Source organism: Theropithecus gelada, chromosome 1, assembly GCF_003255815.1.
Source record: "Theropithecus gelada isolate Dixy chromosome 1, Tgel_1.0, whole genome shotgun sequence".
NCBI classification, from domain to species: domain Eukaryota; kingdom Metazoa; phylum Chordata; class Mammalia; order Primates; family Cercopithecidae; genus Theropithecus; species Theropithecus gelada.
In genome coordinates, this window is record NC_037668.1 from 163,881,315 (window position 1) to 163,894,978 (window position 13,664).

Here is a 13,664-nt window from a genome sequence, read left to right on the forward strand (position 1 = left end):
TCTAGTTTAGATAATCCACAGGGAAACAACATTTTTCCAAGGCTCTATCACCCCAAGGACCTTCACGACATAGACTCTAGAAGATGAATTACAACACATCAAGTGCAAAGTTCCAGCCCACCCAAAACACTGGACCACTCAACAAGACAAGAACTCTTTCCCGTGAGGCTCCCATGTTAAATTATAAATGGATTTTTTTTTTGGGGAAGAAAAAAAGACAGACAGGGTCTTGCTCTGTCGCCCAGGCTCAAGTGCCGTGGTATGATCACAGTTCACTGCAGCCTTGACCTCTTGGCCTCAAGCGATCCTCCCACTTCAGCCTCCCGAGTAGCTGGGACCACACGCATGTGCCACTATGCCCAGATAATTTTTAAATTATTTGTAGAGACAGGGTCTCCTCTCCGTTGCCCAGACGGTCTTGAACTCCTGGGCTTAAGCAATCCTCCTGCCTTGACCTCCCAAAGTGTTGGGATTACAGGCATGAGCCACCATGCCTGGCCATAAATGGATTTGAGCCCATATTCCTGTTTCCATGGCCTGGGACATTGCCATTTGCAAGACATCTCTGGACACCCTCACCTGCAGATCAATCTGATAGAGAGGATCCTTCAGGGCATCAGGGTCATCTTCCTCATCATCCTCGTAGTAATCCTCCTCTGTTAGACACAGCCAACATAGGGCGGGTCAGGACAAAGGCCCATATACTACCACATGACGGAGGCGGAAGGTGCAAAAGCCCAAGGAATGTCCCTGTGGGCCCACCTCTCCCCTTTCTTGGGTACCCCATTCTTGGGATCAGTGTGGAAAGAAAAGGTATTTACCATGGCTGTCCTCTTATCAAACAGCTTACCATATTTACTTGTAGCAAGAATGTCAGATAAAAGTTGGCCAGCTAAACCATCCTCCTCCTCCTCCTCTTCCTCCTCCTGGTCCTCCCACATATCATTGGAGTCATCTACTTGGAGATGAAAAGTAGCTAGAGCTAGAGCACATTCATGCATTTCCCCTCCCCAAATCCAAACAGACCAGAAGGGCCCCAAAGGCTTCTGCAATGTGGCTTGTAGTACCCAGTGAAAGAGAACCAGAAATGGCCAAACCCTTCTGGTAAATCTGAAAGAAAGAACCTGGAGATATAAAGGTTGAGAGGCTCTTAAGAAGAATCAAACCAAAGAAGGGCTATGTTAGCTTGCCTCCTGGCTGCCTCCCACCCCAGCCTTCATATGGCAGACTGGAGAAGCAGCTCTTTACATGCCTAGTGCCCAGCACGGTGCCAGCCACAGAGCAGCCATTCCATTAACCATTAACTTGTTTTTTTTTTTTTCCAATTAGTGACTCAACAAACCAAGTTGCTAATTTGACAATTTGTAACTTGATCTGCCAGGCTAAAAGTCTCCTTGGAGTAAGGGCCTGGTGCACCTTGACTCCACTCTGCAGGAGTGGCCTGGCGAGCGGCATTAGCCTCCATGACGTTGGAGAGCTCGTTGATGATCAGCTTTAGGATCTTGACCAGCAAAGGAATGTTTGTCCAGCGTTCTGGGTCTGGGAAGGAAGAAAAAGGCTTCAAGTCAGAGTGTCACTGGGCTTACTTCTGGAAGTAGCCCTCTCCCCTCCTCAGTGCCGCTCACCAGAGTTCACCATCCCTCAGACTTTCACTGTCCCTGACTATATCTAGTCTCCAAAGAGTGATTTAAAGTTTAATAACTTTATTCTGTTTGGTATTGTAACAGTTCAGAAGGTGGGAGAGATGAGAGTTCAGGGATTAAAGGAGATAGAGTCTCGTTAGTAATAAAGCTCTGAAACCAAGGAACTGTATAGAGCCAGTACTCCAGTCCCAGTGACTTACAAATTGAGAGACAGCAGAGGTAATTATAAATCTACATTAAAGATAGCAGCTCTATACTCCCTACCTGCAAATCCTTGGCGTTACAGGCCAAAGTCAACTCAATAACAAAGACACACTAACCATCTGTGCCCAAGCCTCAGAATGAAGCTGGAAACTGGGATGCTTGGTACCTGAGACTATTTTTGTCCTTTTTTTTTTTTTTTCCCTCCAGACAGAGTTTCACTCTTGTTGCCCAGGCTGGAGTGCAATGGCGTGATCTTGGCTCACTGCAACCTTCGCCTACCGGGTTCAAGCTATTCTCCTGCCTCAGCCTCCCAAGTAGCTGGGATTACAGGCATGCGCCACTATGCCTGGCTAACTTTGTATTTTTAGTAGAGATGGGGTTTCTCTATGTTGGTCAGGCTGGTCTCGAACTCCTGGCCTCAGGCGATCCGGCAGCCTCGGCCTCCCAAAGTGCTGGGATTACAGGTGTGAACCATCGCACTCACTTTTTTTTTTTTGAGATGGAGTCTTGTTTTGTTGTCTAGGCTGGAGTGCAGTGGCACGATCTTGGCTCACCACAACCTCTGCCTCCCAGGTTCAAGCGATTCTCTTGCCTCAGCCTCCCAAGTAGCTGGGATTACAGGCGCCCACCACCACATCTGGCTAATTTTTGTACTTTTAGTAGAGACAGGATTTCACTATGTTGGTCAGGCTGGTCTCAAACTCCTGACTTCAAGTGATCCATCCGCCCTGGCCTCCCACCAACTGCTGGAATTACAGGCGTGAGCCACCACGCCCAGCTTATTTTTGTCCATTTTTGACAACAGGAAGAAACCATATGTTCTGATCCCTTTTATCTAAGTTTCCTGTTGCTTCTTTATCAAACCCATCACCAACAATTATGTTTTAAAAATATACACCACAATGCATTCCTTCCCTCCACCCAGATATCCTTAGCCCCTTATTATAGGGAGAGGATTGGAGGAATTGCAGCATCACCCACTTTTGGCTGACTTAGAGCGGGTGCGGATGCCCTCATCCATGCTGTAGATCTCCTCTCCCTTCACACGGATATCCTGTAGCCGTTTGTCATCTGCATTGATGCCATGCTGGAGCAGCTTACAGAGTGCCACAGAGCTGGCAAGGAAGATCCAAAAAAAGGTCAATCAGTTACCTATCTAGAGTTCATGCCAAGGAGATAAGCAATCATGTCCTAAGGCCCTCTATTTGACAGTGAAAATTCTGTTAACAACTAATTAGGAGAGCTAAGAGAGTTCAGCTGAAAATGAGATTTTAGAGTTCATGAGATGGTCTAATGAGATCTGTTCTTCTTCTTCTTTTTTTTTTTTTTTTTGTGATAGGGTCTCATTCTGTCACCCAGGCTGAGTGCAGTGGCGTGATCATGGTTCACTGCAAAGCCTTGACCTCCCTGGATTCAGGTGATCCTCCCACCTCAGCCTCCTGAGTAGCTGGGACTCCCGAGTGGGTAGGCACGTGCCACCATGCCTGGCTAATATTTTTGGTAGAGATAGGTTTCACCACGTTGCCCAGGTGGGTCTCAAGCAATTTGCCCACCTCAGTCTTCCAAAGTGCTGGGATTACAGGTAACCTGTTCTTCTTGAACAAAGCTAGGGTGGGCAAGCATCACGATGGCTATCCATACTGTAACGTGCAATGAAGTGATAAGAATCAGTGGTATAAAAGTCCAGGATAGAAAGTTAGGAAGCCAGGGTTAGAGGCTTGGGTTTTTTATTTTGAGACAGTTTTGCTCTTGTGGTCCAGGCTAGAGTGCATCTGCCTGTCGCCCAGGCGTGATCTGCCTCCTGGGTTCAAGCGATTCTCCTGCCTTAGCCTCCCGAGTAGCTGGGATTATAGGCACCCACAACCACATCTAGCTATTTTTTGTATTTGTAGTAGAGAGAGGGTTTCACCATGTTGGCCAGGCTGGTCTTGAACTCCTGACCTCCAGTGATCTGCTTGCCTCAGCCTCCAAAAGTGCTGGGATTATAGGTGTGAGCCAGTGCGCCTGGCCAAGGCTTGGGCTTATAAAGGAAAATAAGCCACTAGCAGCACTTAGCTGTGTGAAGTCTGCGGTAGAAAAGGGATCTCTAGCAAGCAGAGATCAGAAATATATAGTCTACCTGTGTTGACTGTCTTTTGGGGATTTCAAGATGGCAGCTATTCACATATGTGCCTTAGCAATAAAGAAAGACAAGGAAAAGGGAATACAAAGAGCCATCTGAAATGTCAAACAAAAATCAATGGAGCAAATCAGGGAAAAAAAGAAATATAGGTCAGGAGCAGAGGCTCACACCTGTAATCCCAGCATTTTGGGAGGCCGAGGTAGGTGGATCACTTGAGGTCAGGAGTTCAAGACCAGCCTGGCCAACATGGTGAAACCCTGTCTCTACTAAAAATACACACACACACACACACACACACACAAAAGAATTAGCTGGGTGTGGTGGAAGTTGCAGTGAGCCAAGATTGTGCCACTGCACTCCAGTCTGGGGGACAGAGTGAGACTCTGTTTCAAAAAAAAAAAAAAAAAAAAAACAAAAAAAAAAAACAAAAGAAAGAAATATAAGTGGTGAAGTGGTGGCAGAATGCCCAGAAAAGAAAGATGGGATTCTACCTGACTTTGCCTTCATACTGTCCATAGAACAGATGCTGTCGGCTTGTCCACTCAGCCATCACAAACTCTAGAGCAGGTTTGCCAGTAGGTCCTGGGAGGCTACACAGGAACTCCAAAAGAGGTTCTAGCTGAGTGTGCACCAGATGAGCAAACACCATGATCAGGGACTAGGAGAAAATAAGGACATTTGCTTCAGGGAAATCAATTTCAGAGACATAAGAGATGAGAGGGAACTGGCCAGTCAGATAAGAGACAGAGTCTACACTGAGGGTATTATTCACAGGACAAGAAAACATGGAGATTCCCTTGTCCATGTTTCTTAGGCCAGACAGATCCCATTTTACTTAACTGTCCTACAAGGGTAGTAACAGGGTAAAATAACTCAGGACCAAAATACTAATTTTCACTTCTATCAGCCAGGGAGTAGGAAGCCCACTCCCTACTGTTCTCTTACCTGCATGACACTGAGCGTCTCTGCCTGCTGCATCTTACTGAGGATGGCACGAAGAATCTGGTCTAGATTCTCCCCCAGCTCCCGCCCTGCCTTGGAGATGAGGGTGGAAACAAGGCGGCCCACAAAGGCCGCAGTGAACTCTGAGGTGCGGGGGTCCAGGAGCTGGCTCACCACTTGCATCACATACCACAGTCCATTGTGGCCCTGCTCATCATGCCACTGGGCTACTTGTTCCAGGGTCACTGACACATAGGCCCGCAAGCACTCTCCGCCATTCTGGGGAGACAGGGGTGGCAAGCAAGATTAGTAACCGAGGGACAGATGCCAGGAGGCCCTCAGTCTGTATAAACAAATGTTCTCAGAGGCCTATGCCTCATAAAAGCGGTGAGTCTATAGTATTCGTGGTGGGCTCATACCACTGGAATCAGGAATTTACTGTTACAGACACAGACATGCATTACATAATTCCCCCTTTACCTAATGAGCTATCTCAAAAATGTGTATTATTATTATTTTTTAATCACAAGGGACAATGGCCAAGCAAAATGAATTTTAATCATAAAGGTCTACCTCTGGTACTAAAAAAATATGCTTACAATCTTGCAATAATTGGGGATACTATAGGACCTCATATAGGTCTTACACAAACCACTAGTTGCCTAGGGATTTCTAAGCTGATCAATATTCACTGGCAAGTTCCTATAACCTTTATAACCAATGATGGTAGTACACACCTGAAAAGGTAACCAATTCACCCAGGAAACAAAAGGAGAAAAAATATTTAGGCATCTCTCCCCTCTCTAGAGGCCCATCACTCTGCTGATTTTATTAATAGAGGAAATATGCAGAAAGACTTTCTTATGGCCCCAAGTCTAGATGTCTGTAATCTCTTTCATAGTAGCAATACCCAATACAGATGGGCAGGGTGCTTGGTATCTGTATTTTTAAAAACTGTAACATGCTCCAAAGCACCAGAAACGCTTGGCTTTTGCAGCCTGAACCCTTCCTGAATCTGCTAAGTAAATATGGAGTTGAGGAATTCCGTATTTCAAAAGCATAAAACCATGTCAGATTTCTCAGTGTAGTAAAGGCCCATGACTGGGGAGCTATCTTCCCCCTTCTAGTCTCCATGTCTCAGATACCTGCATGGTGGCATTGTCATCTGTGTGAAGGGTACACTGTGCCACAGCAGGGAAAGCTTGGCAGATGAGAAGCTGGGAAAGGGGAGGCTTTGTATTTCGTACTACTGTTGTCAGGATATCAATGGCTGTCTGAAAGAGAGAAGAAAAAAGAGTCAGAATTGCCTCTGGGGTTGGGGGTGCCCAACAACTAAGATCCTTACTGGATGGGTATCACATAGCAACCCAGAGAAAGCTTATTAATGAAAGGCAAGTTTCCAAAATAAAAGGAATAATTAAATGGGTAGTGCTCTCAGCCTCCTCATAATAGCTTACTAATTGATTAGTCCTAGGGGTGGGCACTAGTACATGGTAGTGGATTGGATAACCAGGTGACATACTTAGTGGCGCTGTGTAATGGTGGCACTCTGTTCAATTCACTGAGGGTACCTCTGAAACAAGAAGAGCCATTTTCTTTCTTTTATTCTTTTTTGAGGCAGAGTCTCGCTCTGTCACCCAGGCTGGAGTGCAGTGGTGCGATCTCTGCTCACTGCAACTTCTGCCTCTTGGGTTCAAGGGATTCTCCTGCCTCAGTCTCCCAAGTAGCTGGGACTGCAGGCGCCTGCCACCATGCCCGGCTAATTTTTGTATTTTTAGGAGAGATAGGGTTTCACCATACTGGCCAGGCTGGTCTCAAACTCCTGACCTTGTGATCTACCTGCCTTGGCCTCCCAAAGTGTTGGGATTATAGGCGTGAGCCACCGCGCCAAGCCAAGTCATTTTCTTAAAGCTTCAGAGAATCACCCACTGTCACTGTGGGCAAAAGAGCTCAGCAAAATCACCCCATGAATCTCTAATGCTATTAGGTTCTTGTCAGCTACATGCATCTGTGGGTGGCACTTGTATATCTCACACACACACAGCCACTTACCGCACAGAGCCCTGCAGGGATCTTGTCTGCTGGGGCCTGCATTATGCTGACCAGAGTGGGAATCAACCTCATTTGCATTGGGCCCTGACAGGCTTCAATCTGGGACAGCTCCTTGAAGATGTCCTGAGCCAGTGAGGCGACGACGGGATCTGAAGTGGATAAGGCAACACGGAATCCCCCTGCCTGATGGTCTGCATCTGCTTCTCGCTTAATAATGCCTGTTGTTTGCCCTAACCTAACAACTTCTGCATTGATTACTTATCACACATCCGGGACCTAGTGGGGCCACATGAATAACCTGAAAGAACAGGAGTGATCCTAAATCTCCAAGAGGTACACTTTGTATGGCTTCATTAAAGTAGGGACTAGTCTTTAACAGCTACTCCTAAAACAAAATGTAGTTTTTCTAAAGAAAAATCTTTAAAGTCTTTATTCTTGTGAAACCTAGATTATAAAACCATATGCTTAAAAAAAAAAAAAAAAAAAAAAAGCCCAACTGATACTTTAAGAAGAAAGTTGCAAAAATTGCCAAAACACTGACTTTCATGCATGAGAGAAATCATACATATCTCCTATGAGGTAGCCATGGTAGCCATGAACAATTCTCAAAGCTACTTCTGGGGCAAAAGGCAAAACTCCTAAAAAGCAGAGCCTTATGAAGAAAGGAAACTTTAGCTCAATCTTCTTTATCTATATAACAAAACATCCTCCTCTATTTAGTATGGAAAAATATAGGCAATGTATATTAAAGTATATCTTAAAAGATCACTGCAGCATTGTTTGTAATAGAAAAAAATTGGGAATACCCTAGATGTCCATTAGCAGAATGGGTAAATTATGATATACCCATTTTATGGAATACTATGTAATGGCTGAAAGAATGAGCTATATCCAAGAACACAATGTGGAAAGCTCCTCAGTACACATTTTTCAGTGAAAAAGCATATCTAATAACATGTTCAGTATATCACATTATATAAACAATCCTTATCCTGTACATCTTTCTGAGCTTCAATATTGGAGCTCTCTCTTTAAAAAAAAAAAAAATCCTTAATATTTTACTAGTAATAAGGTATTAATAAATACATTCACTATAGGAAAAAAAAAACTTAAACTGCAGAAAAGTAATAAAGAAAACACCTGTAATTCCACCACCCAGAGATAAACACTCTTAAAATTTTGATGTATTTTTTTCTTTTTTTTTTTAACATACTTATCTATACATATATCCTTTCCTAAAAGAAAAATCAAAACTTGGGATCATATTCTATGGATTTTTGGGGAAAAGTATCTTTTCATTTATTACAGTGTAAGCTCTTTCCCATGGTTTTAAATATTCCTTTTAAGCTTGATTTTTAATGGCTGAACAGTATTTCATTTTATGGATATAATTAACTAATGTCTTTTTATAATTTCCAAATTTTTACTACTGTAAAAAATATCTAGTGAATACCTTTGTTCATAAACTTTTACATGTATCTTTCTTTAGTATCTCCTTTTCTAAATTATAGTCCTAGCCCTTTTCTTTTAGGAGGCTTTTCATTTGCCAAATTTCCTATTCTATCATCAAAGTTCTGAATTATGTCTCTTGCTTATAAGCCCTTTATTTATTATCTTTTTCTCTAAGTCCCTACTAGAGAGTGTTACAGAAATAGGTACTCTATTTTTTAATGCTGCTACATTTACAGCACAATTCTATTTTTTGCTAATCCAAAGCCAGATTCTTTGCTTATGATGTTAAAACCATAGCATCATAGCTAAGACCAAACCTAGGGAATCTTTCATTTAAATTCCCCAGCCACCACCTTTTCTTTGGTGCCCCTCATAACACAGTTCTCCCTGGTGGCATACCATTACTGTACTTTAGGAAAATGGCGATGGTGAAGGGGCAGATTTTGCTTTCCATGCTTGCTGTGAATTCGGGGTCTACTGTACAAACGATGCACAGGGTCTCCATCACCAGGTTGAGGACCTCTGAGCTGAACTGGGCTGCTAGGTGAATTAAGCCATCCAGGATACTGGGGAGGAAGGGCTGGAGCACATGGGTACTCTCTGATACTTTCAGTTGGTCACAATAACTAGAGAGAGACAGATAAGCAAGAATTATTTAAAAAATTCAATTCCTGGTTTTCCCAATTAATCTCACATATTATAGCATTTATATGTGTAGCTTTACAAAGCAAATTCTAAAGTTAGGTAAGTTTCTACTTCTTTCTGGATGTATTCTATAAACATTAGCACCACCATTTCTATGTTCTCTATTTATTTGACTTTTGCTATTTTCTTTAAAAACTTCTGCTTTTTTTCTTGAAGTTTTTTTTTCTGCATCCTGAAACAAGCTTAATCTATATAAACATTTTTTTTTTTTTTTCTTGAGACGGAGTCTCGCTCTGTCACCCAGGCTGGAGTGCAGTGGTTGTATCTCGGCTCACTGCAAGCTCTGCCTCCCGGGTTCATGCCATTCTCCTGCCTCCTCAGCCTCCCGAGTAGCTGGGACTACAGGCGCCCGCCACCTCGCCTGGCTAGTTTTTTTGTATTTTTGTAGTAGAGACGGGGTTTCACTGTTTTAGCCAGGATGGTTTCAATCTCCTGACCTCATGATCCACCCGTCTCGGCCTCCCAAAGTGCTGGGATTACAGGTTTCAGCCACCATGCCCGGCCTTATATAAACATTTTATTTATACTTTCGAAATCAGCCTATTAGCTGTAGGATTTAAAGTTCCCTTATAGTTTTACTGTATTAGCCTCTTTTCAATCAACAAATATTTACTGAATGTTGCTTACCATGTCCAAAATGATACAATTGTTAAAAATACATTGTCTAGGACCAGGCACTGTAGCTCACGTCTGTAATCCCAGCACTTTGAGGGGCCAAGGCAGGCAGATCACCTGAGGTCAGGGGTTCAAGAGCAGCCTGCCTAACATGACAAAACATCTCTACTAAAAATGCAAAAAAATTAGCTAGCCGTGGCGTTGCGCACCTGTAATCTCAGAGAGGCTGAGCCATGAGAATCACTTGAACCTGGGAGGCAGAGGTTGCAGTGAGGCGAGATCATGCCACTGCACTCCAGCCTGGGTGACAAGAGCGAGACTGTCTCAAACAAAAACAAAAACAAAACCACAACAACAAAAATTATCTAAATCTTTACTTTTGTTTATCTTTAGAATGGCAATAAGTTACAAGGCAATAAAACATTGTTTCTCTATGTTAAAAGAACCTAATATAGAAACAAGGCACTTAGCAGTACTCAATAAGTGGTTCTTCTTTCTTTCTTTCTTTTTTGAGATGGAATCTCACTCTGTTCCCCAGGCTGGAATGTAGTGGCATGATCTCGGCTACCTGCAACCTCCGCCTCCCAGGTTCAAGCAACTCTCCTGCCTCAGCCTCCCGAGTAGCTGGGAATACTGGGAATACAGGCACCCGCCACCACGCCCAGCTAATTTTTGCATTTTTCGTAGAGATTGGGTTTCACTATATTGGCCAGGGTGGTCTTGAACTCCTGACCTCAGGTGATCCGCCTGCCTTGGCCTCCCAAAGTGCTGAGATTACAGGCGTGAGCACTGTACCCAGCCAATAAATGTTCTTTTTCTTAACTTAAATGTTTTATTTTAAATGTCTTATAACCGTATTATTTGTGTTGGCTTTCCAAGGTCCACAATGACCAGTGAAACTGTGGGCTTTAATCTCAGATCTGTCCACAGACTTTTTGATTTTTGGTTCATAATGTTTGATTCCAATACTACCCTGCTCTGACCAAACTTCTAAAGAGCTGATGTGGAACCTGGCTTTGGTCAGTTCTCAACTCCTTAGACTAGCTTTTGGATCCATCCCTCGACCAGCATTTATCTGTCCTCTCCCTCCCTCCATTTCCCACTTCTATTCTAAGGGTTTATAGTTACTTTGCCCCTCTAATGAACTTGAAACTGTACAGTATGGTAAAACATAGAGTTTGCATCATCTGTCTACATCATACTGGATCTTGTATGCCATGCTAAAAGAGGTTGAACTTTATTTTGGAAGTTGGTGTTTCTTTAACTTGTGTTACTCCTAACACCTAATCTTCTCTTTACCCTAAAGTCTCCAGGGGAAACTGATGTCCCAGGAAAATATTATATATTTATCCGTGGCTTCCTATACTGCCTGATATAATACGACTTTCTTCTGAAGTACCTCTATCTCAAGTTTGAAGAGAATAACTGGGAGCCACGAATGATTTTTTTTTTTTTTTTTTTGAGATGGAGTCTCGCTCTGCTGCCAGGCTGGAGTGCAGTGCCATGATCTCGGCTCACTGCAACCTCCACCTCCTGGGTTCAAGTGATTCTCCTGCCTCAGCCTCCTGAATAGCTGGGACTACAGGCATGCACCACCACACCCAGCTAATTTTTTTTTGTATTTTCAGTAGAGATGGCGTTTCACCATGTTGGCCATGATGGTTTTGATCTCCTGACCTTGTGATCCGCCCGCCTCGGCCTCCCAAAGTGCTGGGATTATAGGCGTGAGCCACTGCGCCTGGCCGTCATGAATGATTTTAACAGCAGGAGCAAGAAAATCAGTTTTCTATTTTAGAAAGATCAACTTGACAGCTCAAATAATATGGTCTGCAGAAGTGTGAGGCTGCAGATAGATCAATCAGGAAGCTGCTACAGTAATTCAAGGAAGAGAAATAGCACAATCAGGGTAGTAGCAAGGGAAGACGGGAAGGAAGAGATGAGAGGCCAAGGAACCAAGATCTAAAAGGCAAATATCTGAGATCTCTACCTTCATTAAAACAGGGAATACAAGATGTTTAAGTTCAAGATCTAAAGTTACAAGATTTCTACCTTTAATAAAAAGGAAAATACTGGTAGGACAGGCCTGAAGGTGATAACAAGCTCAGTAGTAAACGTGTTGATTTTCAGGTACTTGTAAGATATCTATCCTGGTATGGATAGTAAGCAATGAATACATTAGTTTGTAGCTCAGGAGAAAGTCTGACATAAATTTGAGTTAAAAAATGTGAAACAAGTATAATTATTTGTCAATCAGTATCTTGTTTCAGAGATTATTTAAGGGAGTTTGCAATGATACATAAACTATGACATGAAGGAATAAATTAAAACTGGGGCTAAGGAAAAAAAGAAAAGCAACGGTGGAATGCTTATCATTAAAAGGTTACTAGTGACATTAGAAAAGACAGCTGCAGGCTGGGCGCAGTGGCTCACGTCTGTAATCCCAGCACTTTGGAAGGTGGGGGTGGGCGGATAACCTGAGGTCGGGAGTTGAGACCAGCCTGACCAACATGGAGAAACCCCATCTCTACTAAAAATACAAAATTAGCCAGGTGTGGCGGCACATGCCTGTAATCCCAGCTGCTGGGGAGGCTGAAGCAGGAGAATTGCTTGAACCCAGGAGGCGGAGGTTGCGTTGAGCTGAGATCGTGCCATTGCACTCCAGCCTGGGCAACAAGAAATAACTGTCTCAAAAAAAAAAAAAAAAAAAAAAGGAAAAAGAAAAAGAAAAAGAAAAGAAAAACAGTTCCAATAACGTGACAGGGACGTAAGCCAGTCTGCAATTGGCTGGTAAACTAAATAGGAAATGACCAAATGGAAACTCTTTATTGAAAGATAGCTAACGATCCATTCATAGGACAGGTCTTAACCGGGATCCACAGATAGGCTTCAAGGAATTCAGTGTTTGACAATGAACATAAAATTTTCTAAACATATATGAGTGTCCATTTCTCTGGTCTGAATATCCATAGCTTTTGTCATCCGTCAGAGAGACCTGTTACATCTCTCAAGAAAACCACTAAACCACTACCCATGTGGTCCAAGAGATATGAACATTAAAAATAAAAGTTTTCTTCACAGTTCTTCTGATTATAAAAGTAATATAAACTTGTTGAAACAAACAAAATGTTTTATATATATAACAGAGAATGAAAGTTCTTTGTACTCTAATCTCCCCCAGAGAGAATCAAGGTTGATAAGTATGCCTGATAGGTACTGCCGTCTACCTAAAACACTCGGGAAAGTAATGGGTTTATTTTACCCAAAGTACTTTCACATTCATACCAAACTCCTCTCACAGCTTGCAGCTGCAAACATTTCCATAAAATTACAACACAAAGTGGATAATTCTCCAATGAAATCAAGTTTCACAAAGGTCAGAAGCTATACAGGCAGTGACCACAGGTACACACTCAGAAAAACCCTTAATATTCATGACTTAGGCAGCCAGGGCTCTCTCTTCTCAGACTTTTACAATGGTCTTAGAGCTTTCTGAAATGCTATACTTAGTTTGCCTCTTAAGATAATACTTCTAATTATTTTAGAGCCAAAGTTCTGCTTCACCTAGATTGAAGCAGAAAAAGATGGGACTCTGTTTATGGTCATAACATTAAGCATTTAATTAGAACAGGCAGTTCATGAATGCTTTCTAATGACACATAACACGGCATCTCAAAAGGTACTCCTCTGCCTTAAAAGGTATGACAGGGCAGGCACATGGAAAATAAATTTTGTGTTGGTAGTTTTAGGATTCAGTTGAGATGTTTAAGTTTGAGACTAAAATATTCCTTAAAACAATGGTCCTTCTAGTCTGTGTAGGAATATAAATAAATGACTTTTGATCCATTAGTAACACTAGCCTTAAAAAAGACAGTAAAACTGGGAAAAAATAAGCAGTGTTTCTAGGCCACATTATCCCAGATTTCGTTTCT

At 42.7% G+C, this 13,664-nt stretch overlaps 1 protein-coding gene across 1 annotated transcript in view; it reads right to left on the reverse strand.

The window, feature by feature from the left end:
• IPO9 (importin 9) overlaps window positions 1-13,664 on the reverse strand; it is a 59,189-nt gene that overhangs the window by 8,448 nt on the left and 37,077 nt on the right. The window contains exons 15-23 of the mRNA XM_025370915.1: window positions 8,815-9,041; window positions 6,964-7,112; window positions 6,057-6,185; window positions 4,915-5,190; window positions 4,461-4,627; window positions 2,829-2,962; window positions 1,417-1,539; window positions 851-955; window positions 580-656 (exon numbers count right to left, since the gene is read on the reverse strand). Of these exons, the coding sequence (XP_025226700.1) occupies window positions 580-656; window positions 851-955; window positions 1,417-1,539; window positions 2,829-2,962; window positions 4,461-4,627; window positions 4,915-5,190; window positions 6,057-6,185; window positions 6,964-7,112; window positions 8,815-9,041 (1,387 nt within the window). The remainder of the gene's footprint in view (window positions 1-579; window positions 657-850; window positions 956-1,416; window positions 1,540-2,828; window positions 2,963-4,460; window positions 4,628-4,914; window positions 5,191-6,056; window positions 6,186-6,963; window positions 7,113-8,814; window positions 9,042-13,664) is intronic.